General features: G+C 49.9%; 1 protein-coding gene and 1 long non-coding RNA gene across 2 annotated transcripts in view; both read left to right on the forward strand.

Annotated features, from left to right (window-relative positions):
• VANGL1 (VANGL planar cell polarity protein 1) overlaps positions 1-19,593 on the forward strand; it is a 28,788-nt gene extending 9,195 nt beyond the window's left edge. The window contains exons 4-7 of the mRNA XM_026050391.1: positions 12,743-12,876; positions 16,051-16,183; positions 18,032-18,266; positions 19,300-19,593. Coding sequence (XP_025906176.1) covers positions 12,743-12,876; positions 16,051-16,183; positions 18,032-18,266; positions 19,300-19,560 — 763 coding nt within the window. The 3' untranslated portion in view covers positions 19,561-19,593. The remainder of the gene's footprint in view (positions 1-12,742; positions 12,877-16,050; positions 16,184-18,031; positions 18,267-19,299) is intronic.
• Positions 19,594-19,908: 315 nt separating this feature from the next.
• LOC112956899 lies at positions 19,909-23,292 on the forward strand. The gene is made up of 2 exons (XR_003251123.1): positions 19,909-21,523; positions 22,108-23,292. It is a non-coding gene; the product is annotated as an uncharacterized LOC112956899 (long non-coding RNA).
• Positions 23,293-27,993: the final 4,701 nt, after the last annotated feature.

Here is a 27,993-nt window from a genome sequence, read left to right on the forward strand (position 1 = left end):
GGAAAGTGAATGGCCTCAAATGCACGTTGTAGTTACTGATCTGTACCTGTAGACTTGAGCCCAGCTCAGCCCCGGTATAGTCTTGGTTTTCTGAGGTTTAGAATATCTATTTGTGGGTCTTTCTCCTAACGTTTTTCCTCTTAAATGGCGTGTGAGGTTCATGGTCATGACAGTTCAGTCATGTATTGGACTATATGAAGTACTGAGGTAGCTGGTCTGCTTTTCCATTCTCCCAGTCCTAGCTTTACCTTTATGAACAAGCTGGTTGGGAAGCTAATCTAAATTAGAGAAGCTTAGCACTTGGAAATATTAGCTGCATATAAAAATAGTCCGTTGGTGTTGCCGATCCCTCTGCGAGGCATCTGTATTTGCATGGAGATTTGCTAAATTGTGGTTTAAAAACCCAGGAAGGAGACCAGTCTTTTCCCAAACCCGGTGCATGGCTCTGCAGGGCCTGTGCCCTGCCTGGAGCTGCTGGTGAGGATGTGGGTGGATTGCACCAATGGAGCAAAGCAGATTCGCTGTCTGGGGAGCCTGTCACCCGGCTCGACTGCTAGAGCTGCTCTTGGTGGCTTGACCTGGGGGTGGTGGGCACCCGGGTGCCTTTAGCCAGACCAGGAGCTGGGACAGTGCAGTGCATTGGAAGCTGAGGCCTCTGCTCATCCAGCTCTTCAGGGTTAGCAGGCCTGTATCCGTTGAACCTGCCGCTTGTAAAAACCGATCCCTAGGCTGTCAGTGTTTCCTGACCTAATTTGATAAGCTCTCGTGCGTGTCTCGTGGTGCCACTTGAGCCATGTTTCCTAGTGAGGGTGGGAAAGGAAACAGGAATGAACACAGGGCTGAAGACTGGAAGAAGCATCTTTATCCTTTATCCCATTGCCTGGATTTGTCAGTCTTTCCCAGAGTTGGGTATCTGATCTTGCAGCAACTAGGTGTTGCTCAAAGATGCCTCCTGTATCAAGGGTGATATTTTTCTAATTGGCAAGAATACATGGTGCAATATTTGATCTGCACAAAGAACTCTTGTCTAGGCTTGTGTCCGCACTTCTCTAGATTGTGCTGCCATAAAATCTCCCTAACCCACAAACAGGAAAGCTTCCGTGGCATATACAGACAGCTTTGCTCCTGCTCTCCAGCACAGTGAAATACCGCAGTATAGCCCCTGGTTTGGGAAACTGGATCTCTTGCCTGGGACAGGAGCTGTTTTCTGGGGAGAAAACGTGCACCACGTCCAGGAGGTGGGCAGAGGATGGGCTGCAGAACTCTCTGCTCTTGAGCTTGCAGGATTTCCTGCCCACAGTTGCGTGCTCTGGGCAAGGGAGCGTTGGGACCCTTGGTGTACGTTGGTGCAGGGCTCTAGCTGGCACTCCGGGCTGGGGCACTCCTTCCCTCTCCCCTCTGCAATATGCAGTATGCATGCAGTTTTGCTTGGGCTTCATTCCCAGGAGCTGGAAGAATTGCCTTGATCCTCCTTTCTCTATGGAGTTTCCTCAGCCCTCCCAATGTTCCACAGTGATAAACAGTGGTGAATGAAATTAAACTGGTGGCTTTTACCTTATTCCATAGCAAAGCATCTTATCTGCCCTGCTGCCTTGCCTCCCCGAGCTTCCCAGAACAGCGTATTTCATGAGCGAGCTACTCTGCCCAGCAGTCCAGTCCCTAAAGCCTCCAGTCTATGTGAAACTAGCCTAGTTCACTAATGTATTCTTTTTTTTCAGTTCTGAAATCAGTTGCTCTGCTCCGGTGAGGCAGCAGGCTGAGCATGTCCGTATCCTTCCCCGTCTTGATCAAGGCTGATGAATGAATGCCACCAGTAAATCCTTTTCCTCCCAAGAAGCTCCGAATGACCAGCTAAATGAGTGCCAAGTGCAGCTGCAGGTGGGAAGCTCCTCGAGCAGCTGAGCTGTCTGTTCCAGCAGCAGCTTCTTAGCACTAACTCATAGGTGTCAGACTCGTGACCTCGGAGCAGATACCTTCCCAGAGATGGTTCACACCATTTGTGTCCCTGAGGGTAACCGAGATTCTCCAGGGCTGGGCCCCTTCCCTCCACTCTCCTGCTTGGAGCTTGCAGTCCACAGTTGTGTGGCACGAGCAGTTGCACATGAGGGCCGTGCAAACACCTCCTGTCGTGGAGTCGTGATCTGAAGCAAGGAAGCTTTGGCTTGGGACTGAGCTGGTAATGACTTCATGGGGAAAACACGTGCAGCCTCATTCTTAGTCACTGGCTGTGCCCTCTTCCCCCTTGCCTCTGTCTGCTGCTGCCTCCCCTCCAGGAGAGGGGTGCCACAGGGAAGGGCACTTTGCCTGGTTGCCTCTTGCCAGGAGGACACTGGTTGAATCACATGCGTGGATTTTCCAGCATCCTATTTAAAAAAATAATTAAAAATACTTTTGTGCTGTTTCTTGCAAGGTAGGCTCCTTTGATGCTCAAGATGAGTTATGGGAACAGTGCCTGATTTTGTTTTATGAGGGTCTGTTTGGTGGCACATGGGATGTGCTGTCAGCAGAAGACTTCTTGCTTTTTGCTCAGCTTCTCGCTCAGGCCACAGCAACGCCTCCTTAAGACCTCAGTTAGTCGTGACAGTAGTGAAGAGCGGAGTCCAGGGGGGCCAGATGCTTCCCATTACAGAGGGGAGGTGAAGGAGTCGAGGACGGGCTGTCAGCGTGTGGCTGCGTGTGGTTGGGTGAAGTCTGCCCCCAAAGCCGGCGAGAGCTCTGTGCTCCTCAGAGGGGCAGGTTTCCCTAGCCCCTTCTCTGTGTGCGTGTTTCGGGAGGCCTTATACGTGGCTTTATGCATAGAGCTTCTCTTGCTTTTGCTAGAGGTGACGGAGCTCAGGGAGTTGAAGTGTCCAGGGTCGCTTTCCTGCCTCTCTGCGCTGCTTGGTCTTGGTTTCGTTGCTCTCCCTGACACGCATCTCGCTCCTAGGAGTGTGGGAAACCTCCAGCCCAGGTAACAGTTGCATCCTGCTGCTGTAACTGCACTGAGCAGGTGAGTGTTACACCCTGGGGCGGTCTCACATTTTTGGAATACTTAATGCTTACAAGTGTGCTTGTCAGCGAAAGGCCCGCGGTCAATTATTAATCGATCCCCCTGGCTGCTGCAGAGTTACTTTCTCTCTGACAGGGAGCTGCTGCCTTCCTCCTCTGAAGCAGCTGGTCTGGAGGAAATGCCGTGGGTTTCATCCGCAGGGATTTTCCTGGTTTTTGGTTTGCTCTTGCAAAATCAACAGTGCCCAGAAGCAGGAGAACAGCATGCGCTCCAGCCTACTCTGTACTTTAGGGATTTGTCATGTCGTTTCTCTCTTCCCTGCTGTCTGAACCCTCCAAAGTGCTGGAGTGTACCACCCACGGAGACAGATGGTCTCCCAAAGCTGCTGAACAAATTTTATGGCCATTGGCATAAAAGTATCTTCAAACACTGTGAAAAATCTATCCCCTCCGCAATCTTCAACATCCTTTTCTTGTGGTGAATGATGAAATACGGATATTCCGCAAAGGAGTGAGCTGTGCCTCCTTTGGGGAGTGGAGGGGGCTTAGTCCTTGTTAAGTGTGCAGGAATTTGCAAATTCACAATTATCATAGTACACAACACAAATGATATGTTTAAAACTGGAAGATAATTCTTGACTTCACCCTGGAGGAAAAAAATTCTCAAGGAGTTGCATGGTAGCAAAAGAAAACAGTCTGCCGCAAAACTGAGGGCAATAGCTTGATTTTTTTCCCCCAGTGCATGCGGGATACACTGAAACAACTCCAGGCTACTGTGGGACGAGTAGCTGGACGGGTGCTCGGTATGTGGCGAAATTTCGCTGTGCAGCAGCTTGCTCTGTCAAACTGACCCAAACTAGTTGATTCCAGCAAACAGGTTAATTAAACCTGTTCAAACAGCTTCATTCTTCCTGGCATCGTCTTGCTCCAGAGCTCTGTTCAGCCAGGAAGGATTTCGTGGAATGGCTGTGAAATCTGAGGAATCCCAGAAGTTCAAAGCTGCTGTATTGACTCGAATGACAGCCTTCGTTCACCGTTCACATTAATCATGTCTCCTGCTGGGAGTCAAAACAGGGAGAGATCCCCTCCTGAGAGATGGCTTTGCCAGGCTGCCCTTGGACCAAGAGATGGATATTTCTTTTTCCTTGCAGCAAAGAGGTGTCTTCTAAACGCAGAGACCCCTTACTCTGTACTAAAGCTTTGCTGTGAGCACAAGATTTGGACACTTTTTATTGTTAATTCATTGGAATTAAAGTTGTATTTCTTAGCTTTCATTTAAAAAAGCAGAGCTCATAACTATTAATATAAATCAGGGAGAATTCCTCAGGAGTGCAAGTTATCTGAAGCCTTTGTATGATGCAGAGTCAGGCTTCAAGTTGTCTTCTGGATATTTATTTTCTTGCTGCACTTGAGAGTCTGTACATCTCTAGGTGTTTGTTTGGGGGGCCGTGGGGGATGGCTTAGGCATTTTAAAGGAGTCGTGTACATCGTTGCTGCAGATGCACTGGTCCCAAGGACTGGAGGTGGCAGTCCAGGCTCTTGTGTGTGTTGTTTGGAAATTTGGAGATGCTTTAAGAGCAGGGCACAGGCTAGAGGAATCTCGGAAGGTCAGTGGACGGGTGTGCTGGGAGTGTGCCAGGTACATGTTTCACTTGCATTTTGAGAAAGAATCATATTAAAAAAATACAAAACCTCTGCATTCCTTCACCTTGGAGTTGTTCAAAGCTCCTAATCCTAAATATAACTTTAAGCATGTGGAAACTTGTAAAAGAAACCTAAGATGTGTCATTAATACATTTTTTTCCCTCTATTTTACAAACAACAACTGTTAACTCCAGAGCTAATGTTACTTATTATCTAACATATCCCTGTGAGTGCAAGGGAGAAAAGGGAGAGGAGGAGCAAAAGTTAGTTTTACCTTATGCTGCAGTTCCTTTTTGAGATGAAATGCTGGTGTAGGAGTTCTCTCTAGTTTGCTTTGGTCTTTGATTTTGTCATTCTATTTTTTTTTCCAACTTATTAGTGTTTTCTGACAGAATAGCACAACAAGGAAGCCTTTTCAGAGGGAGTAAGACACAGGCAGCTCTGCTGGCTCACTCATGAACCTCAAGATACATGTAATTCATGCCTCAGCTACATAAATGTTTGCTTGCAGGTTTTCCATCTCTTCTTCAACTGATGCTGCCACAAGAAACTATTCCACCAACCATCTGGTTCTTCCACAGCCCTCCCCGAGAAACCTTTTCTGGTTGCACAGGATCCAAAAGAGGGAACTGACACCGTATTGTGCATTTATCTCTCTCCTTCCCCACCGTGCGGAGCCCCGATGCTGATGCCTTGGGGGAGAACTGGGTTGGTGCAGCCTGCCCGGGCACCCAGAGCACCCTTTGGGCAGCCTGTGCAGTCGGCGAAGCCGCAGGGCAAGGAGAGTCCTGTGTCCGTGTTTCCCCTGCCCTGGCCAGCAGCTATGGTCCAGGCGTGAGGGGCAGGGCTCGTGCCCCGAGTCCCCTGAGGAGCCGAGCTGAAAACTGTGCGCCTTTTGGGGGAGCCTTTGGGCAAAGCCCGGCTGCCAGCTCTAGCAAGGCGGGGCTCTGTAATAAGCTGTTACCTTGAGCCACACAGGTCTCCTGCCACAAGGCTGACGGTGTCGTAAAGTTTCTCGGATCGATCGTGAGAGTCCTGAGTCAGCGGAGCCCTTGGACGTGGCGTGTGCTTGGGCTGCTGGCGGCCGGGGGCAGCACCCCGGGGTGCCCGGGATGCCGGGGCGGGTGCTGTCCTTGCAGGGCACCTGCACGCAGCCCTGCGCTGCTCTGCAGGCCCTTGGGGACAGTGCAGCAGCCTCCTGCAGCCGACCCTCTGCTGAAGTTGTCCCCTGTGCTCTCCTCCTCCCCACTTTGCTCAATAGAGAAAGGAAACCTTTCACAGCTTTGCTTCGCTCCGGTGCGCGCAGTCGGTAGTTGAGATTTATTTCCCCCGCCCCGCTCCAAAAAATAAGCAACTTAGTATTCTCGCTACCTCCCTCGGGGCGCCCAGCCACTTGGCGAAACCGTGGCTCAGAGACAGTCTGCCTGGTATGCTGGGGGCGAGCTTGGGAAAAACCACCCCTGCGCCGGGGTTTTCATCCAGCTGCTGCCGCTCCCGGGCTCTGAATCGACCGCTGTGGGTTTCGGAGGGCGCCGCGTGGGCCGTGTGATGTGGGCGTCCGCCCGGGCCGTGGGGCGCTGTGCCGTGGGTGTCTGGGCTGTGGGGGACGTGCGCCTGGGCACAGGCTCCCTTGGAGAGCAGCAGGCCTAGGCTTCGTCTCCGCCAGGATTTATATCCCGTGAAAGAGCCCGCCGGATTGACCTCCTGTGGGATTCGGCTCCGATACCGCCACCATTTCTAAAACTCACGGTGCTGGTCTATATTTTACATCTTATTTCATGTTCCATCCACTGAATAGAATGTCAGGGTAACGGATATCCCTATAATCTTTGCCTCCCTTGGCAATTTATAGTGTGAAATGAGATGCTCACGGTGTTACTGGGGAAAGGGAGGCACGCGATGCCTCACAGCATCTCATCTGCTTTCCCTGATAAATCATCTGATTAGACCTTCGGGGCATTTCTTGGAATGAAAGGATTGTTCTCTCCTCCTCCCTGGTATCTGTTACCACCACGATCTTGGGCTTTTTATCCTAACTAATTTTACTAGCTGCTGCCTTCAGCTGTCAAAATTCAGCATTTTGTACTTCTCTACAGCATCTCCTTAGTACGGAGCTGGGAATACTTGTAAAGGATTCTTTAGGGGAGATATTAAATAGTTTGTTTGTGTCATGTCTTTTCAAGGACTGGATTAAAAAAATCATCCTGTAAAATGGTCTATTGTAAAAACTTCTGTTTCCATATTTGTGTTCTAATATCTGTGTTTGGAAGGGAAGCTAAAAGCAGCGTTTGTAGAAGACTTCGAGTGATTGGAGTGGTCCTTTTTTTTTAATCTCATTTTGTAGGTTTGTGGTTAGACTACTCCTCAAAAAAAAAAAAGGGGGGGGGGAAGGGGGGACAAAACCAAAAACTCTGCTTTCAAATCCCCCATCAGAAATCCTTTAATTGAAAAATCTCAGCATTAGCAGCAAACTGCTGTATTGCTCAGATCATTGTTCTGGTTTGTCTCATGAAACATGGATTCAGCCTGTAGTGCCTTGTGGGGGACATGACAAAATCTTGGAAGAAACACTGCAGAGAAGGGAAGACTTTCCCTCTAGCACAGTACTTTGCCTTAAACTTATGGCATTAATGTGGCTTAATGTTGGAGGGGAAGGCTTAAATCCCTATAATAAAAAGGGTAGGCGGGAGAATGAGCAGATAAAGAATAGCTGCTGCAAAGCTGTGGGGCAGATCCTTTCAGTGCTGTGTTTCTGCTTGCGTGGGCTCCGTAAAAATTGCAGCATTAATGGCTGTTTGCTGCTTTCAGTATCATGGACGTGTTACTGTGGAGGAGGAGCTGTGCTCCTGCCCCAGGACAACCCATTAATACACTAAGGATTAAATAACTGGCTGGGCAGATTTCTTCTGTGCCTGATGGAGTGCCAAAAGTGAGGTATCTAAAACAAACCTGCAGTGTCCTGGTAGTCTGGTGCCTGTTGCGGGCAAAGTGTTGGGGAGGCCAGGATCTCTGCTTGGCACTCTCGGCCAAGTGGAGACTTCAGTTGTGGTTGTCTAACAAGAAAATGTGGTTTTCTTGTTCCAAGGGACTGTGGTCTGTTCTCTTCACTGCACCAAACTGAAATGCGCTTGCAGCTACAATGACCAAAACACATTTTTCTACCCTGCTTGTTAGGGCCTGGCTACTGAGGGAGTTTCTTGTCTGGGCATCTCTTCCAAGCTCTGACTCCTGCACAGCCTCTGCTTACTGGAGGGAACAAACTCTAACCTGAAGTATTGCTACTACTGCCAGCAGTGCTACTGCCAGCAGTACTACTGCTAATCCAGTACTACTAAATCCTGCGCTACCCTGATCCCCTCTGGAGTCTTGTCTCACGGAGCTGCTTGGACAGGACAGCAAAGGCCGTACTACTCGAGCCGTGTTGGCTGGTAGGAAGCAGCCTGTGATATGTGAGGGATGCAGCAAAGTCCTATTTAGAGGATGGCATCAGTGGTGCAAATAGCTTCTGTTGCCGTTTTGAACAGGGTGTTGCTTGTGCAGGAAGCATCTCCATTCTGCATTTCCAATGTCTTTTTCTGAGCCTTCAAGCCAAGTTACTTTGAGTTCTCTGGAAGAACAGCTGAGTAGTGAGGGGTAAATTACCTTTAAACCCCAATTCTGTGCCTTTGAAAAGAGTTTGGATGAAAGGAGCCCTTTGGAAAGGAGATGTGGTCTTGGGCTATGTTTGGGAAGCTGCAGGAGCTTTCTGAGGCTGTTTCATATGAGCTGACAGTGCTACTAAAGCACGAGAAGTGCTGTGGATGAGGAGAAGAGGTTCCAGGACCCTGAAGCATCTCTGACAGAGGTGAGCTCAATGCAGACTGGAGACAGCCTGGACGTTCAAAGCCAGCTCTGCCAGGAGAAGCTCTCTGTGCTCTTCCTGCTCAGCACCTCTTTGAGGTACTGCAGCTTCCCAACCTGTCCTGGCATGCACCTAGCATGTCCGGAGACCTTGATTTGTTTTGAAGTCGTGCCTGTTTTGGAGCACTTGAAGAGCATTGTTTGGAGGAGAGGCTCCTCTGCTGGGAGCAGTTGGATTCAGTAACCCTTGGCTTACTCTGCCCACAGCCCTTGTTCATCACAGCAGTGATGAGGCCTCTGTGACCAGCCCGGTGGGTTTCAGATGCCACGCTTGCTCCAAGCTGTGCCGCTCTAGGACTTGCTCGGTAGCACAGCTGGGAAGTGGGTGCTTCAGCAGCAAATGGCCCTTTCTGGAGGTGAATCTAGAGTGGTACCTGTGCAGGTGTGCGAGGTGCTGCTTTGCGTTCGGTGGGTACCGGTGTCCAGATGACAGTGCCGTGCTGGGACACCCTGTGTTTTTATAGCTCAGCAGCAAAGCACAAAAATGTGAAACTCATGCAAGCAACAGCTGCTGGGGCCTGCAGGGTTTAATGCTACTGTGTCAGATGGGCACTTCAGGCACCCAAGTGTGACTTCAACCTGCTCTGCTTCTTCCTTTCTGTCTCTCTACCCAACACTTCAGAAGACCCCAAATCATTTCTTTTTTCTTGCAAATCTGCAGGTCACAAAGCTAATATTTGGTTGATGTAAACCAGGCTTCCTTCTTTGCCTGTCGTAATGGCTCATTTTCCTGAAAATCCCCTAGCAAGACAGGTTCAGTGATGGTGTAGCTATGTCCTAGGCTGCAAATGAGAAGCCAAAAGAGCACCTGAGCCTCAGAGCATTGCAAGCACTTACAACCCCCAAATCCCACGGAGCGAAAAAACAGCTCAAGCAGAACTTTTCCAACTTACCTTTTGATAGGAGGGGAAAGGAGCATAAATAAATAAAAAGAAGGCAGTAGCTGCTGCCTTTGTGTTGCTCAGTCCCCTCCTCTGCTTCCTTGGAGACGATGTAAAAGTTAATTCATTACTGTTTGTAGAGGACTTTGCGTTTCTCTGCAGCCAAATGCCACTGAGCTTGGCTGCTGCTGCTGGAGCAGCTTGTTTGCTTTCTGTGCTGGCAGCGTGCTGGGGCACGGCCCTCCTATATATATATATATATATATATATATATGTATGTGTGTGTATATGTATATATATATATTTTTTTTTTGTTAAAATATAGGGCGAGGGGGGACCTCAACCTGAAATTCAGACCAACAGAATGCAGGCCCTTACTTATGCTTTGTACAAGGAGGCTTCAGATTGCGTTAGGCCACCGGCCCAGTCAAGTGTGGAGGTTTTGTTTTGGTGGTGTGGTTTTTTTTTTTGTTTTTTTTTTGTTTTTTTTTTTGTTTTGTTTATTTGTTTAGTTGTTTATTTGCTTAGTCTGAACTGCAGTGGCATTTAGTCTTACCGTGACCCAAATATTTTGGACCAGCAGATGCCCTTTGCAGGACCCAGGGAATATCTTTGCTTTGCCTGTTAGTAAACAGACATGAAGGCATTAAAAACTTTCTGTTCCTTTCTTCCTGCCCCTCCCCGATCTTCAAAATTGCAAATATAAGGAAAGCCTTAACGTGCTGGAGTGCACAGCAAACACGATGCCGGACTCCTCCCGAGACACGTCTTGCAAAGAGAAAGCCTCCGAATGTCGGGCCCTGGGAATGCTGCCAGTTTCCATTGCTGTTGGTGTGTGGCGTGGGTGGGGGGAAGGCCTGCTGGAGCCGCTTGGCTTCACGAAAGTGGCCGTGGGGCTGCTCTGCAACGGGAAGCCCCAAAGTCCTTGAGAGCAGGAGCGGAGGCCTGGGGCCCTGGGGCTCCCCTGAGGCCTGGGGCTCCCCTGAGGCCTGGGGCTCCCCTGAGGCCTGGGGCTCCCCTGAGGCCTGGGGCTCCCCTGAGGCCTGGGGCCCTGGGGCTCCCCGTAGGCCTTCCCCTTGCTCCGCCCTTCCCTGCGACCCTTCTGATTTTCAGCATCTTCTCTTTAATTTCTCTTTCTCAAAGACAGTTTGAAGGGGCTCAGCGTCGCCGTGTTCCCGGCTCGACACGCACGTGGTAGACTCCGTGGGAGCCGGAGCTGGTCCGTCATGGGAGCGCATCACAGACATTTGCTGTTGCACTTGGAGCCCTAACGCTGCATATATCGAGCACAGTGCAACCCGAGGGCAACTCCTTTTATTTTTATCCTTTTCTGTTCTTTTTTTTTTTTTTTTTCTCCCTCAGTTTCACCTTGCTTTCCAAGTCTTGTTGCATTTTGAGATGAAATTCCATGAAGTTTCGCTTTTCTTCCTGGAAAGCTGACATGGAAAAACTCGAGTCATGTTTGAACATGGGCAGGAAGGGAGAGTGAATGCTGCTGCCACGTGATTTCTTTTATGAAACTTTGGGTTTTTTTAGGCTGCGGTAAATTCACAGCAGAAATCACAAGTTTAGCAGGCGGAAATAAGCAGGTTTTCACTTGTTCTGTGTTAATGTGTATGCATGGGTCAGTCTGTGCTCCTTTGTCAAAGGAACATAATTATCTTGATTAAATAGAAACTTTTTTTTTTACAGCCCGGTAGTTGAATGCTTGCATGGAATTGCTTTTAAGGAACCTGATAGGAGGAAATACTAAGCACAGGCCCCTGTGAAAGGTGAAGCTCCTTTCAGGTGCTCTAGTTGGATGCGAAACACCTCCTGAATCTGTCCTAAAGATAGAATTGGCTTTAAAAGCCAAATTCATCATCACAAAGTATACAGCTAATGAAAGAAGTGGGGTTGTACCATAATGCCAAATAAAGATACACCATGAACAAGTCTTGGCCCGTTCCTTCCCAGAAGCCGGTAGATGGGCTAGGATCTAGGCTTAATTCACAGATCAGCAGGCGGGGGACACCTGGAGAGTTAGGATGGCACAGGGTATGTGTGTGTGTTTAAATTACTAGGGTGTGATGCAGAAGTTAATATTAGCACAAAGCATGGGAAAATTAAATTGCTCCCCTGGGAGAACGCATGGAATTGGTAGCAATACTGAGAATTGAATTTAGGTCTTATTTTGTTCACGTGTGTTTTTCCCATGTTACTGCCCTTCCAGTATTTTTGTCCTATGTTGTAACATGTGCAGGAATACTTGGTTGCTTTTCTTATGAGAGGCTTTGATGGTAAGTGTGAGCTTTACAGTGGCAACAGATGTGCTGCAGTTCCTTTATAATTTTTGTGGATTCAAAGTGAAATTAGCTGTGGGTTCTTGGCAAACTCCAGACCACTGAATTGGCGACTTTCTTAAGGCTGCTACAGCCAGCTGGACATTGCTTTGGGACATGGAGCTAGGGCAACGTGAAGAGAACTATGCCCTAAATCTGGGGTGAATTTTGTTCTTTTGTTGTTTGTTTGTTTGTTTTATCCCATTTTGAAATACCCTCCTAGTGTTAGCTGGTAGCAGTGCTTATAGATGTGTATCTCAGTCCACCTTTGTTGTGAAAGTGAGCATAAAGGACCTTTGGGCTGGGCCTTCCCTGTTCCTGGTGCACGCTCTGTTTTGCTCCCTCGTGTCCTCATTTAATGTAGAGGACACATCCTCCCTCCTTCAAAGGGAAGGAGGAAGTGACCCTGTCCTTCACTCAGTCCCTCACTTGGGATTGAATAGGAAATCCTGAGGCAATTCATTCTCAGCTGTTCTCCTGGGGCAGTGATCTTTGTCTTGCTGTGGAAGCTGCAAAGATTGGGCTCCTGTCCCTGCTTGGATGGAGGAGATGTGGGGAACTGCAAGGTGAGGCTGGAACACACTGGAAAGGAAAAGCATCCATGCTGAGCTGGTCCTTTCACCTAGGCTGTGCATTGCTCTCAACTGAGCCTAGGTAAGGGCTCTGTATCGCAGTTACCAGGTGGTCTAGCTCTTGTTCTAGGTTTTCCCATTGTGTCAGCAACCTAAAACTTGCGTCGATGCCCTGCCCTGATCTCGTCTTCAAACTGTGGCGAAGGGAGGCACCTTTATCTTGCATCTGCAGAATAAAGCTTTGGGTCCTGGAAGTCTCAAGTGAATTGTAGATCCCAGGGTATAACACAATTTCATGGGAGTAACAACCACATTCCAATTAATATGGCTATTTCTTCTTCCATACAACATTTTGAAAAAAAAAAAAAAAAAAAACAAAGGACTTTGCATTTTGGGGTCTTTAGTCTTGTTTGTTTTTTCTCCCCCCTTTCCATAGCATCCAGCGGGCTGCACTGGTCGTTCTGGAAAACTACTACAGAGATTTTACAGTCTACAACCCAAGCTTGTTAACAGCCTCCAAATCCCGTGCAGCCAAGCACATGGCTGGCCTGAAAGTCTACAATGTTGATGGTAGGTGAGGTGAAATGCCATCTCTGAGGCTGGGTGGGACAGGGCAGGGCTGGGATGGGGCTAAGCTCTGTTATGCACAGGTCCTTGCCTTCTTGCCTTGCCAAATCCTTGTCTTCTGCTGGAAATCTTCCCGCCAGCGCTGAGTTTGCTGATTCCAAATGACTTTGTGTTTAGCCCATAATAAGGCTTTTCTCTGAACCAGGGAAATGGCTAAATTTTAGGCCAGACTTAATTATTATGTACCTTGACGTACGTGTTCAGCCACTGAGAGTGTTAAGCAGCCTGTGCCTTGTGACCCCATGGTCATCCCCTTGGTGCTGTTGGTATGTTAAAACCAACTTTTAACCCAGATCGTTTCTCCAGTCCAGTTCACCGTGCTGCTTCCACAGGCAGCCTTTGGGAAGATGGAGATGTTTGGTACCAGTGTCAAAAAAAAAAAAAAAAAAGCTAGTGCTGTTGCCAGTACAAAACATTCCTGGTGCTGCAGCCCTAGCAGTAAATCGGTGGTGCCTGGCTGTGCTTCCAGGTTGCTGTGGGGCAAAGCACTTTGCAGGCAAACACAAAGGCAGAGCTTTCCCCATGGAGCTCTTAACGTTCTGCAAACCTGTGTCAAGCTTTTGGGCTTTGAAGAGGTGTGCAGGAGAATGGCAGGATGCATCACTGTGGATTATCAAAGCAAGGAAAACGAGGCTTAATCATTTGATGCTCCTGAGCTCAATCAGCAAAAGCTGGGATTGGTGAGCAGGATATGCCCAGCTAATCCCAGGGGGAGTCCCTTAGATGGGAAGACCTAAGTTATATAGGGAAGCCCTTTCAGCTCAGCATAGCTGAAATGATGTGACAAGATGTGGTAAGGCAAATCTTGTGTTGTATGTACTCCCTAAAATAAATGTGTGAGTTTTGACAGACTGGAGAGCAGGATTTGGGAAGGACTGTAAGGCAATTAAGAGGGCAGCGTGGGCAGGGTGTGGAGCCTGAAATACAACGAATAGCTGTCATGTAGAATTGGATATCTCAGATCTTTTTTCCCCTTAGTCTTCAACAAAGTTTTGGTGGCTTGGGCTTTTCTGCATGTTTGAGGGACTTTAGATGTTTAAAAGGCCTTGTTCTAAATGTTTCTCCAGATTTCAAACAGCACTCGAGTCTGTAAAACTGACATACAGGCCTAGATTGTGGCAGTGAGAATGTCCATTTCAGAGAGTGGAAGGGTGAAGGGAAGCAAGGGAATGGGAGAGGAGAAGGCAAGTTATCTCACTCTGGTTCTCTTCCTGCCTGGAGTGGAGAAACCCCCAGGTGAGAAAGAATTGGTCGAGTTGGAGAGGGGATGACTTGGTCAGCTCCTTTCTAGACTAAAGTTTGTGGGGAGGAAAATGAAGTTGCTTTAACCGGAATGGAAATCCTTCATTCCTTTTTTAAGTTTTAAACTAGACCTGGTGCATGGAAAAGGAGGTCTTACAAGTCCCAAAGGTGTCCATATGCCATTCAAACCAAACAGCCTGTCAAGCTCGCTGCAGAATTTCTGTTTCTCGTCTTGCTTCTGCTCTCCTGCAGCGCAGCACCTTCCTGAGAGGTGACAGGGTGTCTGTTCCTGCAGCAGGTGCTGTGGCATCCCACTGAAAAGCTGGGACTGCCAAGCTCTGAGGAAAAACTAACCCGCTGGCGTTAGCAGTTTAGGAGCAGCTAGTTCCCTAAAGTTTTTGGAACTGAAGAAGCCAGAAGCAAGCATAGAGATCTGACAGGAAGCCCTTTGAAGCACCAAGCTCGTGAGCCTGGCAGGGCCTGAAAGCTAGTGCCTTGCATTCTGGGGCAGTGCAGGTTTCCTGGGCTGCTCCTTGTGCAATGCTTTTGCCTTTGTGGCCTTGGAAATTCCAGGCTCAGAGGCGTATCCTTTAAAAGGATTCCAGCGCAGTTTACAAAGCAGAGCAGAGCGGTTCTGGCTGGGACTTACCCTGGCATCCTGACAGTCTTTTACACCCTGCGTGTGAAAAGACTGTAATAGTATTAAGGCAGCCTAATTTGTTGGCAACTTTCTGTATTTTATATTGCAGCATCCGGGAAGGAAGAAAAAACTTGCACTGAAATCTCTGAGTGGGCTGTGTCACTTTCAAAATCCAAATTATCATCATCAGGCGTAGTCAATGAGGAATATAGTGATTCTAACCCAGATTTGGGAGCTGGTGTCTTCTTGAGCCATACCCTCCTTCTCAAGACTCTTGAATAGCATCTAAAATGTTTAGACTCCAAAGAACCTGTCTGTCTGAATGCTACTGCATCCCTCCATAAAGTTTCCAGCTTCGTTTTTCGAACCTGGCCTGTGTTTTTTAGTGGAGGAAAAAATGTTTTTGTTTATCACAGTCAGAGCTGTGAGCTTCATGGGAGAGTTGCAGAAGCTTCTCTGAGTTTTAGTGTCCCTAGGCAAGATCCTCTAGCAGAGAACTCCGTTGCTTTTCCCAGGATTGCAGCTTCCCTCTTCCTGCTGCTGTGTGGCTTCTGCGAACAGCAGCACAGCCCCTGGGGCAGATGCTGCTCCAAGTGCCATGGGGAGCAGCTATGTAGCTAGCCCCCAGTCCAGCCACTTGCCAAACTGCTGCCCTGACAGCATGTGCCCTTCTGAAAAAGTGTCCGTTTTGCTGAAATGTGGTGCCCCTGCCTTTGCATCCCGCTGCAGCGTTGTATTTCCTCTCTGTATGTGACTGTCTGGAGTTTGTTTTCTACTCATTCATCTCCGTGTTTCTTGTTATTCTTGTCTTTTCTGTCTGTCCCTTTCTCCCCTTGCTGCTTCTTGTGCTCTCGCACGGTCTCGGTGCTGCAATGCGGCCTGTTCCAGGTGCCCTTGCCGCCAAACCAAAAACACCCGCGTTGGATGGTAAGTGGCATCCTTGGCATGTGCGTCTTGCCTCTTCCCTGGACTGCTTGAGATCCTTCAACCCAGTTAACTTCCCTGCTCGGGACAGGGAGGAAGGCTTCCCCTCCAAGCCTGTGCCGTCCAATGGGGTTTCTACCAGGATCCACGAAAAATGGGAGAGGGTTTATAGCCTGGGATAGGACACAGCGGGCTCTGTGACCACAGGGCACTTGTGAAAATGCTGCTGAGCACACGTCTGGTTCTGTGGTATTAAAAGCTGCTTTTTTGTGTCTCTCTCTGCGTGTTTCTGTGTCCCCCCCGTCCCGAAGGGCCGGGTAACAACGCGTCGGGGCAGTCGCGGGCCATGATCGCGGCCGCTGCGCGCCGCAGGGACTCCAGTCACAACGAGCTCTACTACGAAGAGGCCGACCACGAGCGCCGCGTCAAAAAGCGGCGCGCACGGTAAAGCTCTCCCTTGCCCTTGCTGCATCCCAAGGACGCGAGGGTCCTTTCCCAAGGACACGAATGTCCTTTCCCAGGTGCCGCTCGGCCACGCGGCGCTTGCTGAGCCTGATGAGGGAGAAGAATTTCTCGCTGCGGCCTAGGGGCTGGCTGTAAGTCTGTCACAGAAAAGAGGTGTGTGAGGCCTGGCTGCACGAGGGACAGTGGCAGCTTGCAGCTGGAATTAGCCGAAGCGAATGCTCAAGCAGAGCTGTGTGTATTATGCCCAATAAGCTAATGCAATGTCACGGATTAGGGAACAGCGCCGAGCTTGGCAAATCGGTGGTTATTTGGTGTAGGAAATCCCATTACTTCCCCTGTGCTCAGGCTTGTCATTTCAGCCTAGGGCTTCTGGAGACAGACTCGTGGAGTGGTCACTATTGCCAGTTCACAGAGGAATAAAGAATTCCCGTGCTTGCATGCAGCAAAGCGGAACGGGGCAGTTTGCATATCCTTTTAAGTAAAGGCAGTGAGAAAGGAAGGATATGGTGAAGCCCAATTGCTTTTTTTGTTGTTGTTTTTTGAAAATAGAATTATTTATTTACTTATTTTTCTTCCCCCAAACACTGTTAGGCTGTAGATTTAATGCTTTGTTGAAGCAACCCCAGGTAGTGCTTCTGCTTGCTCTATAGCCTAATTGCAGTGTGTAGTTAAGGTGCTAAACAGTTTGAGGCAAGTAGCTTACAGATAGGTACCCCTAAACTGAGCTACGTTTGCAAGGAGCATGCCAGAACTGGAAGGAATTGGCTTGTTTTGTGTTTTCCTTTGGCAGTTTATATTTTATTGGGACGATGCTGGCACAGGGCATTGCTATTCAGTCCGGCCCATGCTCCATAGCTGTTGTCTTTCAGGCTCTCTTCCAGCCGTGGAGCGATAGGAACTTGGATTATTTTGTTTTTTCCCTTCTACACAGTTCAGTGTCCTAACTCAGGCGCATAACCCCGACTTGATAACTTTTGTTAGAGCTGCTGCTTAATCAGAGGGAAACCATCAGTCACTAGAAGACCAGGCCAGACATTTCAAAGCAGGAAGGTCACAGCTGCAGCAACAACAATAAAAGGAGGAAAAAAAAAAAAAAAAAAAGAGGGAGCTCAGGAACTGATTCTACACACAGCCCTTCCCTCTCCACCCCAAATTAATCAAAAAGGGCAAGAGTGAGAGTTTCTTGTGCTGCTGAGTGCAGTATCTTGTGCTGCTGCTGGTCGTGAGGCAGCGGCTGCTCGCCTGCCCCAGCTCAGGAATGGCTTGCAGAGGATGTCTTTTGGCTGCAGTGTTAGGAGAGAAGTCAGGAATCCGATCCTTGTTCAGTGGAGGGACATGGGGCAGCCATCCAGGAGCAAAAGGTCTGTGCTGAGTTGGTGTAAATCAGAGTGCAGCTTGAGCACAGAGGGCTTGTGTCCTGGGTCATGTTATCTGCAGGCGACCTCTTCCTACTTTCCTGCCTCGAGCTGCCCGATGGAGCTGTTTTCCTAGACAGGCGCTGAACGCCAGGGCAGCTGTGCCTTGTTCAAGTCGTGTAGCTGATGTTTATGCTGCGTTGGCAGGACCGAGTACAAGCCGGGGGCTTTTAAAGCCTTAATGCTGGTTTATGGCCCTCAGTTGCTGGCTGGCTTGGCAAGGAGAGGAAAGCTGCTGTCTACCTCTCTGTCAGTAGAAAGGATTAAGTAACTCTTCTGATGGTAGACGGTGAGTCAGTGGCAGAGATGGGAATAGGAGCTTGTAAATCCTGACTCGCAGACTCTGCCTTAACCACAGGCTAATCCTCACTCTCTTCTTGTGACTCCTGCCGCCCTGGTTTTCTTTCTGTAGGCTGGTGGTTGCAGTAGAGGAGGCTTTCACTCATATCAAACGTCTCCAGGCAGAGGAAGAGCAGAAAGCTCCGGGAGAGATGATGGATCCCCGCGAGGCGGCGCAGGCCATCTTCCCCTCGATGGCGAGAGCTCTGCAGAAGTACCTCCGCACCACCCGGCAGCAGCAGTACCACAGCATGGAGAGCATCTTGCAACACTTGGCCTTCTGCATCACCAATAACATGACACCAAAGGTAACGCTTTCTGTAATGGTGCCGGAGGAGGCAGGAACAGAGAGCACGTCCGTGCGTGTCCACAGAGCAGCAGTGCAGTGCAGAGGGCAGCTTGCCAAGGACCACTTTTTTTTTCCCCCCACCTCTCTGCAGTGCTGCCTCTTGTCCTGCTACTAATTATAGAATTAGTGTCTGTATCCTAGCCTAGACTCCTATCTGTTTGACAGTGTTTCTGACTTGTGGGTTGCCTAGGCAAGTATCTGTTCCTTGCTTCATGCTTTGGCCGTGACTGTTGAACTGCGGACACTGGGAAGGAAATGAGCCTTGTAAATGTCCTAGTTTTTGTTTGTTTCCTTAAAAAAAGCCACAACACCACAGCCACCATCCTGGAGAATGCAACCCAAAGGCAGAAATGCAGGAATTTGGTCTTGCGTCCAGGACCTCCAATAACAAGAGCAGAGAGGCTGTGACGAGACACGGATTAGCACTTCTGTAGTACTGGAATCTGTCCAGGAATCTGCCCTGATTTGCAAGGGCCAGTTCTGCAAACTGTAAAACGCGGGAGACATCAAACAGCACTTCCCGTTTTGTTCCTGTCCAGACTGGCCAGGCTGCAAAGGAGGAAAACCTCTGCTTTCCAGCCTCGTTAGGGCTGAGGGAGTGAAGGGCCACTGTGCCAGCTGCAGTGATGGGCTGTGGGCTGGGCAGGGGGTGCTGCCGGGGTGGCTGCTCTGTGGAAATGCCACTGTTTTCAAAGCCCTGCTTGGGGGGCAGTGCTGAGGGTGAGAGTCAGGGCTGTGGCTTGTCCATCTTGGCTGGGATGGAGCTAATTAGGACCTCTAGCTATTGATTGGCTTGGGCTTAGAGTCCAAAATGCTGGGGAGGAAGTGGGGCAAGGATGTCTCCTGGAGCCCAGGAGCTGCGCTAATATCAAGCATGGCCCACCAGTGCTCACGTAGCTGTAACTCACCATTTGAAAGAGAGCATCGAGGCATTGAGAGTCATGGGACTGTTGTTCCCCAGGCGTCGCCTAATGTGTTCCTTCTCTCCCCAGGCATTCCTGGAGCGTTACCTCAGCGCAGGCCCAACCCTCCAGTACGACAGGGATCGCTGGTTTTCCAAGCAGTGGACGCTTGTTAGCGAGGAAGCGGTCACAAGCGGGCTGCAAGATGGAGTTGTTTTTGTCCTCAAGTGCTTGGACTTCAGCCTTGTGGTTAATGTGAAGAAAATCCCCTTCATCAAACTCTCAGAAGAGTTCATAGACCCTAAATCTCATAAATTCGTCCTTCGCTTACAGTCCGAGACTTCAGTTTAAAGGGTTTTGAGGGTGGGTTTTTTGGGGATTTTCTTTTTTTTTTCAATATTGTGCTTTTGGGTTTAATTTCCCCAATGCCGACTGAAACTGGCAGATGATGGACCAGTAATATTTGACCATCTGCACTTTATTTGGAAGGGGGGCAGGGTGGGGAGATTCGGGCTATCTTATCTAGACAGGAATATCTTAAGAGGCGACAGGGTGAGTTGGCTCGGTTAGCTCAACTTTGGAGACAGAACAGCTTTTTTTGTTGTTTGGGTTTTTTTTTTTTTTTCTCCTTGGCATACTGTAAATCTCACTTTTTTCCATTTTTCCTTCAGCATCGCAATGTGTGTGTTTTTGTTGGAACACTGCCTTGCACTCTGTGTGTGTATGTGTGTGTTTGTGCTTGCACTTTTGTGGCCCTGCTCTCGCTCCCTGCAACTGCTGGGAGAACACGTTGTGCTCCCCTCCAGCGTGGCAGCCTGCATGGCACCGGGGGAACGTGCACTGCTTTTCCGCTGGGCAAGAACAGGGAGTTTGAAGGGTGCACGTGAGAGGGAGACCTCTGTGAACCACGCAGCCTTGGGGCTGAAGGGGATTTGTTTGGTTTTCTTTGTTCCCCTTGCCCCCTCCTGTATTAGCACTGGACCACAGTGGGGTGGGTTTGCTGCCTGTTGACAAGCAGCTTGTCTTGCACTGGATCAGCCCACCTTGCAGCTATTCCTTTTCTTTTACCCGCTGCTTGTTGGTGAAATGTCTTTATTTTGCATGAGCAGCCCCCTTGTTCTCGCCGCAGTTTCATCTCTAACGCTCGCTCCCTTTGTCTGGCGGACACTCCCACAGCTCCCCATTTTTCTGCCCTTCCTCCTGGCTTTCCAAACGTGTTTCTCTAGCCCCTGTGCCCTCGGGGTCTGCCACACTCCTCCTTTTCACACCTGACGGGGTCTATATGTAGCCAGCTCCTTGCCAGATAAATCACGGGCCCTCCCTGTGTCTGAGCAGGGCAGTGCACACAGGAATGCGCCTCTGCTGCTTGCAGGGCGGCAGGGAAGAGGGGCAAAAGCGGTTCCCTTCCTCGGGAGCCCCGGCCTGTGCTTCCCCACCACGCGCCTTCGGCAGCGAAAGCTAAAGAAATACCCAACTGCATCTGAATGTTGAAAATCTGCCTGCCCGCCTTGGCCTTTCTGTCCCGTGGGAGTCTCTCCTCGGTGCTCGGGGACAGAAACCTGCTGTTTCTCTGCTTTTGTGAGAGATGTTTAGCTCTTAAAACTGCAATTTTATTTCTCAAGGCCTTTGCCCTTTAGTGTGGCTTTTGCCTCTGACACTTTTGTTTCCCGTGGGGCTTTGAAAGGCTGGCCTCTAAAGGTGAGCCTAAATCAATGTCCTGACTCCTGAATGCTGGCGCGGGACGCCGTGCGGCTCCTGTGCCAACGCCGAGCCCGACGGTGATGTGATCTCCTGCTGGAGCCCTCCTGGGGCTCTCTCCGTGCTGATGGATCCGTGCGTGTGAACGGAAAAGCTCCATTTGTTCTGCCTGGATTTATACCGGGCAAATACCTGTATGTAGCAGGAGTTGTCTGGCCTTCCCTGCTGATGTGTCTTACCACAGCGAGCCTGTGTTCATGGGGTATATAAATGTGTGCCTTTCAGTATAAGGGAGTGTTATCTTTTGATGGGGTGACTGTGATAGCCTCTACTCTCCTCTTTGGCCTCCCGTGGCCCAGCAGTGGCTGGGAGGGCAGTGCATGTCCAGCACCACCTACGGATGGATAGTCCTGCGAGGTTCAAGGGAGCGACGTGTTGTCTGAGCACCCTGATGAGTGAAGGTCCAAAGTGATGGTTCCCCAGCTACGAGTCGTCTGCAGCATCCTGAACTCTTCCTGCCGATGGATGCTTTCTCCTGAATGCCTGATGCTTACCAGGATCCAGTCCTCTCAGCGTGGCATGCAGAAATGGGATTGTGAAGAAACCGCATGGATTGGTACGCAATGGGATTCAGGGTCAGACCTGTGCCCCTTGCAGGATGACAAGTGGGTAGAATTTCACTGCTGTAAACCTTCTGTTTGGAGTTTTTTCTAGGTCAGGCTTCCTATGTATGTATGGGATTTTTTTTTAATTATTAATTGTGGCCTTCACAGTATTTTAATTTAAAAAAAAAACCAGATTGTTTTATATCCTATCCTTTAAAAAGTGGAGGGGGGCTTATAGTATCTCAAACTTGGATCTCACGAAGCTGTACGCATTTGGCTTTCCCAGTGTGCATAACCAGCAAGGATGGGAGAGCCTGGGAGGTTCTGGAGTACTTAGGCCTGTGCTCAGGCTGCTGCCTGTGGCTGAGCGGGCTCATGTGTGAGGAGCCAGAACAAGAAGCACCTTGCCCAGGGCCTGGGTGCGCCGGGAGCATGAGAGAGCGCCTTGTTTCAGGCACCTTGGCAAAAACCTCCTTTCCCAGGATTTCCTGCCCCTTTCCTTTCCCCTCTTCCCCTGGGGGAGGTGGGGATGGGTTGTCTGAAACTGTCTGCTCAGGAAACACGACTTAGTCTTTAATTGTATTAAATCCTTAAGCACGTGGAGAACCAGATGGAAGCAGCATGCGCCCGTTCTGGATCTGCTTCCCAATTGCTCTGCTGCGGGTCCAAGTGCTGTTTCTACCTGCCACTGAAAAGGCCGCTGTCAACAGGGACCAGTTCTTCAATGAAACACTCTTACCTGCATTAGGGTAAATGCTTTGTAAGAACTGAAGGAGAGACCTTCATCTCTCAGTCAGCCTGTTCACTTTTTTCAACCTTCCCTGGGACTGGAAAGAGAAGCAACCTCTTTAGTGGTGAGAAGAGAGTGAAATTGGGTCTCTTGGATGTTTTTTCTGATGTCATATTATTTCCCTGGATCTCCGTTTGTTTTGGGGATTGTTTCACACCTCAGTGCAAGACAAGCGGACCATGGTGATACCTACCTCATTGGGGTGTTGCGAGGCTAAACTCGCCTTTTGTGAAGTGCTTTGAGATTCAAAGGTGGAAGGTGCTACAGGAGTTCAGGCTCTTCATAAAAAATAGTGAACAGCGAGAGCAGACCAGCCTGTTTAGCTTTGTTTATAGCCAGCTTATGAGCAAGAACTGAGTCGCAGGAACAAAGCTCTGATCCAAGTCCTGCAGGGCTTGCCAAGAGCCACGTGCTTGTAAGGCCTGCCAGCCAAGCGCAGGCTGCTTCCCTGCAAATACCCCTCCTTTCCTGCCTGGAAGTGAAGTTGATAGCATCTCCCTTGGAAGAGGGATGCCCGGGGTGGCTGGGGATCTCCTGCTGAGCTCTGCGAGCTCAGGTGCAGGTGCCTGCGAGGGGTAGGGCTGCCCTGCTCGTCTCTTCTACTGGTCTGTTTTTCCTGTGGCTCTCAAGTGTGCTGCTCAAATGCTTAAAACTCTGCTAAAGCCAGCAGCAAAAACAATTTTCAGCTTTTTTTTCAGGGCAGGTGGAAATGGCTGTAGGTTTCCACAAAGGATGACTTCTTTCTTTCTTTTTTCTTCTCCAAAGAGTGGAAAATGAGGATTTCCTGTAGCTTCTAGGAGGCTAGGGGTAGATACTAGACCCCTAGTATCCTGCCAGTCCTGCAGCCAGGACTAGGAGAGGGTTAACACAGCCACTTAGGCAGCCCTTAGCCCAACAGCTTCAGTCACTGCACCTCCTGCTTCCATCCTACCCTTGCTCTGTGGTTTTAAGCTCTCCAGTGAGAAAGAACAACTAGGAGGTGGGATGGATGGTGCTGAGGCTGCCGTTTGGAGTCAGAAGTCAGCTCTTGATAAGACACAATTTTGGGAGACCCTTCAATTTTTTAAAATTTTTTTATTTTATTTTATTTTATTTTTTTTAAGATGAGGATCTTAACACAAAGTCTAGGGAATTGGCTGTTTCCAGGTATGCTAAGAGCTAAGCAAAGCAGTTTTAAAAAGCTGTTTGCCCGTAAGTATCTTTTAGAGCCGTTTGAGATGTGCTTGTTACAACACCTGCTACTGAAGAAACTTGAAAGACCTGTACCATGCGAAGCATAGAAACCCATTCCAGCCAATTCCATCTCGCTTACAAAAGCTTGCAAATCTGCCTGTTTTAAAGATAAAACAAAAAATGTTCCTGTCTTTCAGGAGGAGAAAAAAAAAGTACTGTAGTCTATTCCCAGACTCTGCTATTTGGTTGTACTTAGTGGCTGTACCCTGGCACATGAGAACTGCTCAGGAGCTGTGAGCACAGATGCCTGTTTTCTTGTACCCAGTTTGCGTGTTTCTCATATGCAGCTTTCCCCTTATAGATGTTTGAGTTATGTGTGTGTAAGGCCTGAAGCCAGGCTTGGTGGCTGGTGTTTAAACGGTGTTGAGGAAGAATCATCTTTGGGATCAGGCCCTGCGTAAAGCTCAGCAGAATTTTGTTCTCCTAGAAGAGAGGACTTTGTGGCTGGGGGTCTCTTGACAGGGCTGTGCCGATCCCCGGCTATTCCAGGGATCCGCATCCTGTTGCCTTCAGGCTGTGCCTCACGTTAGGCCCCAAAGTTGCCGTTCCCGCCCCTGTGGGTTACCCAGGAACAAGGTCCCCACAGCTCCCTGGCACAGCTGCCTCTTCCCGAGACTCTGTTTTCATTCCTGTGACCCCCGGGAAGCCCCGTGGGCAGCAGGCAGCCAGCCCCGATGCCGGGGAGGGGATCCCTGCCCTCGGGCGCGGCCTGGGCACCCTTCTCCAGTGGTGGGCGCAGCGTGGATGTCACTGTGAACGACCCTGCACGCTCCATGCCTGTTTCTTTACTCCAGCCTTGCCGTGTCTTGGGGAAGGGGACCGGAGCGAACCCCGCTCCCGCATCCTTTCCTCATCACTGTGTTAATACTCTTTTCTACACAAAGTGTGTGGAGTAGGGGGGGTTTTGCCAAGATTTTTCTAATTAATGGACACTAACCAGCGTTTCTCTCTACACGCGCGCCTTCAACTGCAATGGTACATGGCCTTGCTCTTCTTTTCTAATTGTGATCTTAAGTAAGCAAGTTCTTGGTGTCTGTGACATTTATGCACTGTGCGTCTAGCCTAGTGAATTGTTCTGTCCCAAGCTGGGTTCTCTTAAGTTATAGGTGGATGGGGTTTTGTTGTTTTTAAACAGAAACATGAAACCATTTTACACTTTGCATATTTTGTACAGTAAAATTCTGGGAATAAACTGAAACCAGAAATGCTCTTGTCCCTCTCCTGCCTCTTCTCCTTTCCGAGCAAAGAAAGTGCTTTTCTGGCCTCTGAGCATTCCTCATCAGTGGCTGGGAGGGGCCCCACAAACATGCGATTTAACCTTTTTGAGGCCAACTCTGGCACCTTCCTTCCAGCCCTTTCTGATCTGCCCTGCCCCAGTGAAATGAAAGCCCATTTATCACCCTTGAAGCAAGGCTGGCAGGGGACTGCTTTGAACACCTGAAAGAGCGAGCGATGGGGAGCAAATACAGCTGGCGAGGGCGTGGGGAGACGGGACCGGGAACAGGTTTTTCTACCCTGTCTTCCTTCATGGTTTGCACACAAATTATGAAGTGTGGGTTTCCTTGCCGAGCTCCTTCTTTGGACCTGTTTTGGGGGGGTAGGGGGAGAAGATGAGGAGTGGCAAGGTGAGGAGGAGTTGCTATGGATTGGGGCCCATCTCCTGTTTGTGCTGCTAAAAGGGGCTGCTGCTTTCCTGCCCAGGAGCTGCAGCTGGGACGTGTTGAACAAAGCCTTTGAAAGGCTTTGGGGCCCCGGGCCGGCCCGCTCCATCTCTACCGCTGAGGATGGAGGCAGCTGAGGAAGCCTCAAGGATGAGGATGGACCCTGGATGGGCTTTGGTACCCGCCCTTGAGGGCCTCGTGCCCTTTTCATGGGGCTGCCTCATTTTGCAGCTCTGTCCTGCAAGGCCCATGTCCTCCCATGGTCAGCCCTAGTCTCCATGCCCTGGAGTGCTGGAAAAATCCACAGGATGCTGCTGCGTGGTGCAAAACACAGCGGGGCAGTCTGTGCGATAAGCAGCCGGTGCGCAAACACCGGTGGGGAGGAGAATCCCAGCAGCTAATGCTGAGCTTGGGAGGTGAATCTGCTGGGGCTACAAAGGGCTGAACTGAAGCCCAGGAGGAAGCAGGAAGGGTGGGATGGGGGTGTGCATGGTCCTGCCTCCTGCCCTGCTTTGATCCCCCTCCTTTTGATCCGTATCCCGGCCCCTGTTGCTGCTCTGCTCTCCTGCAATGCCGAGGGGAAGGACTCGGCACTCTCCAGGGCCTGGGGTGGATGTGCGGCCCCTGCCCGTCCCCTCCAGCCCCACAGAGGGGCCAGCCCCATGGCACTGGAGCCCTGCAGGCCACGGCGGGGCGGGAGCCAGCAGCAGGTTTGTCACGGCAAGGTGCAGGGAGCAGAAATGTAGCACAGGGAGCCTCCATTCCAACCTAGCCTCTCAGGGTTGGTGTTCTTTTCCACTCAAGCTTGGCATGTTTTGTTGAACGTGTGGCTGAAGCCAAATCAATGACTGGACCCCGCTGCTGTTTGTGGTGCCTTCGCTGAGCGGGTGGAAGGAACAGGTTTTGCCAGAGGGACCAGTTCCCTTGCTTAGAGCTCGCGTGTCTGCATGGCGAGGGAACCGTGGCACGTAGCTCAGCAGAAATAAGAGCTGAGGGTGCTCTTGTGGTCTGGCCAGGTCTTTCACTGAAGGTGCGGGGGTCTTGGGGGTGTGAGGGAGCCTCGGGCACAACGCTGGAGCAGAACTGAGTGTTCCCACTCTGGGAAAGGCAAGGGGAGGCTTGGAGAGGTAGCCAATGCTTGGAGGAACTCGTGCTGAGCAAGAAGCAAGTTCTTGCCTTTGAGGGAGGAACGAGAGCAGGGGCAGCGGGGAAGGAGGAGCCTCTGCTGTGATGCCCTCTGTTTGTAAAGGCATCAGGTTGGGGGGCAGCCCCGATGCAGGATGGAAACAGCAGCCAAAGCAGGTGATTTGATGCTGAGTTGGGCTGAGGACTGCGCAGCTCAATACATAAGATCTGTTGACCACAGTTATGAAAGGGGAAAAAACATCAGCTTAGGAGAACATGGTGGGGGAGGTAGAGGGCAAAGGGGCTGCATGCTGTCAAGGTATAGCAAATGATTTGAGAACTGGGTTTGGTGCTTGGCTAAGAAGCATCAGAGCCTTTCCTGGGCAAGTAGGAATGCCTCACCACATCGCAGTGTTAGCTAAGCTAATAGTTTGATGAACCATCTAGCTGTGGAGGTGAGCAGACCTCACCTTGCAAACTCCTCAAATGACCTTTCTACTTCTACTGTTGCTGTGTATTGGCTTTGCTGCCCCAGATCTGGATGTGCAGGAGATGTGAGGGCCGATTGAACTTGAGTTTTCCAAGGGAGAAGCAGGCAGGAAGCCAGGGAGCCCTGGTTCCTGGGCAGGTGGGATGGGTGCAAGGGGAATCGGATCTCTCAGCAGGACGTGGTGCCTCACAGCAGCATGTGGGAAGGGAAGACCTGTTGGGAGTTGTCCAAGCTGAACACTTTGATTTGTCTTTCAGCGCCGCTTCTGAGTTTATCTTGGACTGGGAAGGTGATAGGCTTGGGTTACTGTCCTTTCCTGTACTGACAGATAATCTACTGGTGCAGGGGCATCCGTTCCCTTTCCACGTGTGCATCCACGTGCCACCAAGCCAGTAAGTGCCGAGAGAAGAGGGAGCAGTGAACATTGCATGTTTGCCCACGTCTGTAGGGGTATTTTGCACTGACTGCCCATGCATAACTAGAGCAATCTTGTTTGTAGATGATGGCTTGCTTTGAGGTGCTGTAATTGGTTCCCCAGCCCTGCTATGGGCACATGGGTTGGTTCATACTGGCACGTTGCTAGTGAAATGTAGAGGGAAAGAGAGCAGTTTTCCACTTTTTCCGCCTCTCCCTGCCTGTTTCCACAGTGTACTTGAAATAGGGATTGTCTCTGGACACTGTTATCACAGTGCTGCATGATCAGCTTTGCTACAGATTTGCCAGCTAACTGGAAAGCTCAAAGCTGATATTCCCTTTCCCCAGATTTGGGAGGTGAATCTGGTAGAGAAACTCTCTTTTGTGCAGGACTTGGGGTTTGCTCTAGTTTGAGCCCTAGTAATGTAACTAACCTGGGAAGCCAAGAGCTGTCGTGTGATGGCCCTGCTGCCAGCCTGCCCCTGAGAGCAAAATACAAAGAAACATGCAGAGCAAAAACAAAGATCATCACCACTGAACTCACTGTCAGAAATGGAGCATCCTCAGCTACAGCATCCTTGGAAACACAAAGGTACAAAGATCTGTTTTTTTGAAGTCAAGATGTCATGGATTGCTCTAGGCATGAAGCTGCTTGCTAAACGGCAAATTTTCTGAAGACCAAGGTAAGACTTCGAAACGCTTTGACTGCTGCAGTATTGGTCTTTCTACTTGAAAAGATAGTATGAATGAAAAATGGGCTCATGAGGA

The sequence above is a fragment of the Nothoprocta perdicaria genome, unplaced genomic scaffold (assembly GCF_003342845.1).
Source record: "Nothoprocta perdicaria isolate Ctin4 unplaced genomic scaffold, notPer1 scaffold_68, whole genome shotgun sequence".
NCBI classification, from domain to species: Eukaryota; Metazoa; Chordata; class Aves; order Tinamiformes; family Tinamidae; genus Nothoprocta; species Nothoprocta perdicaria.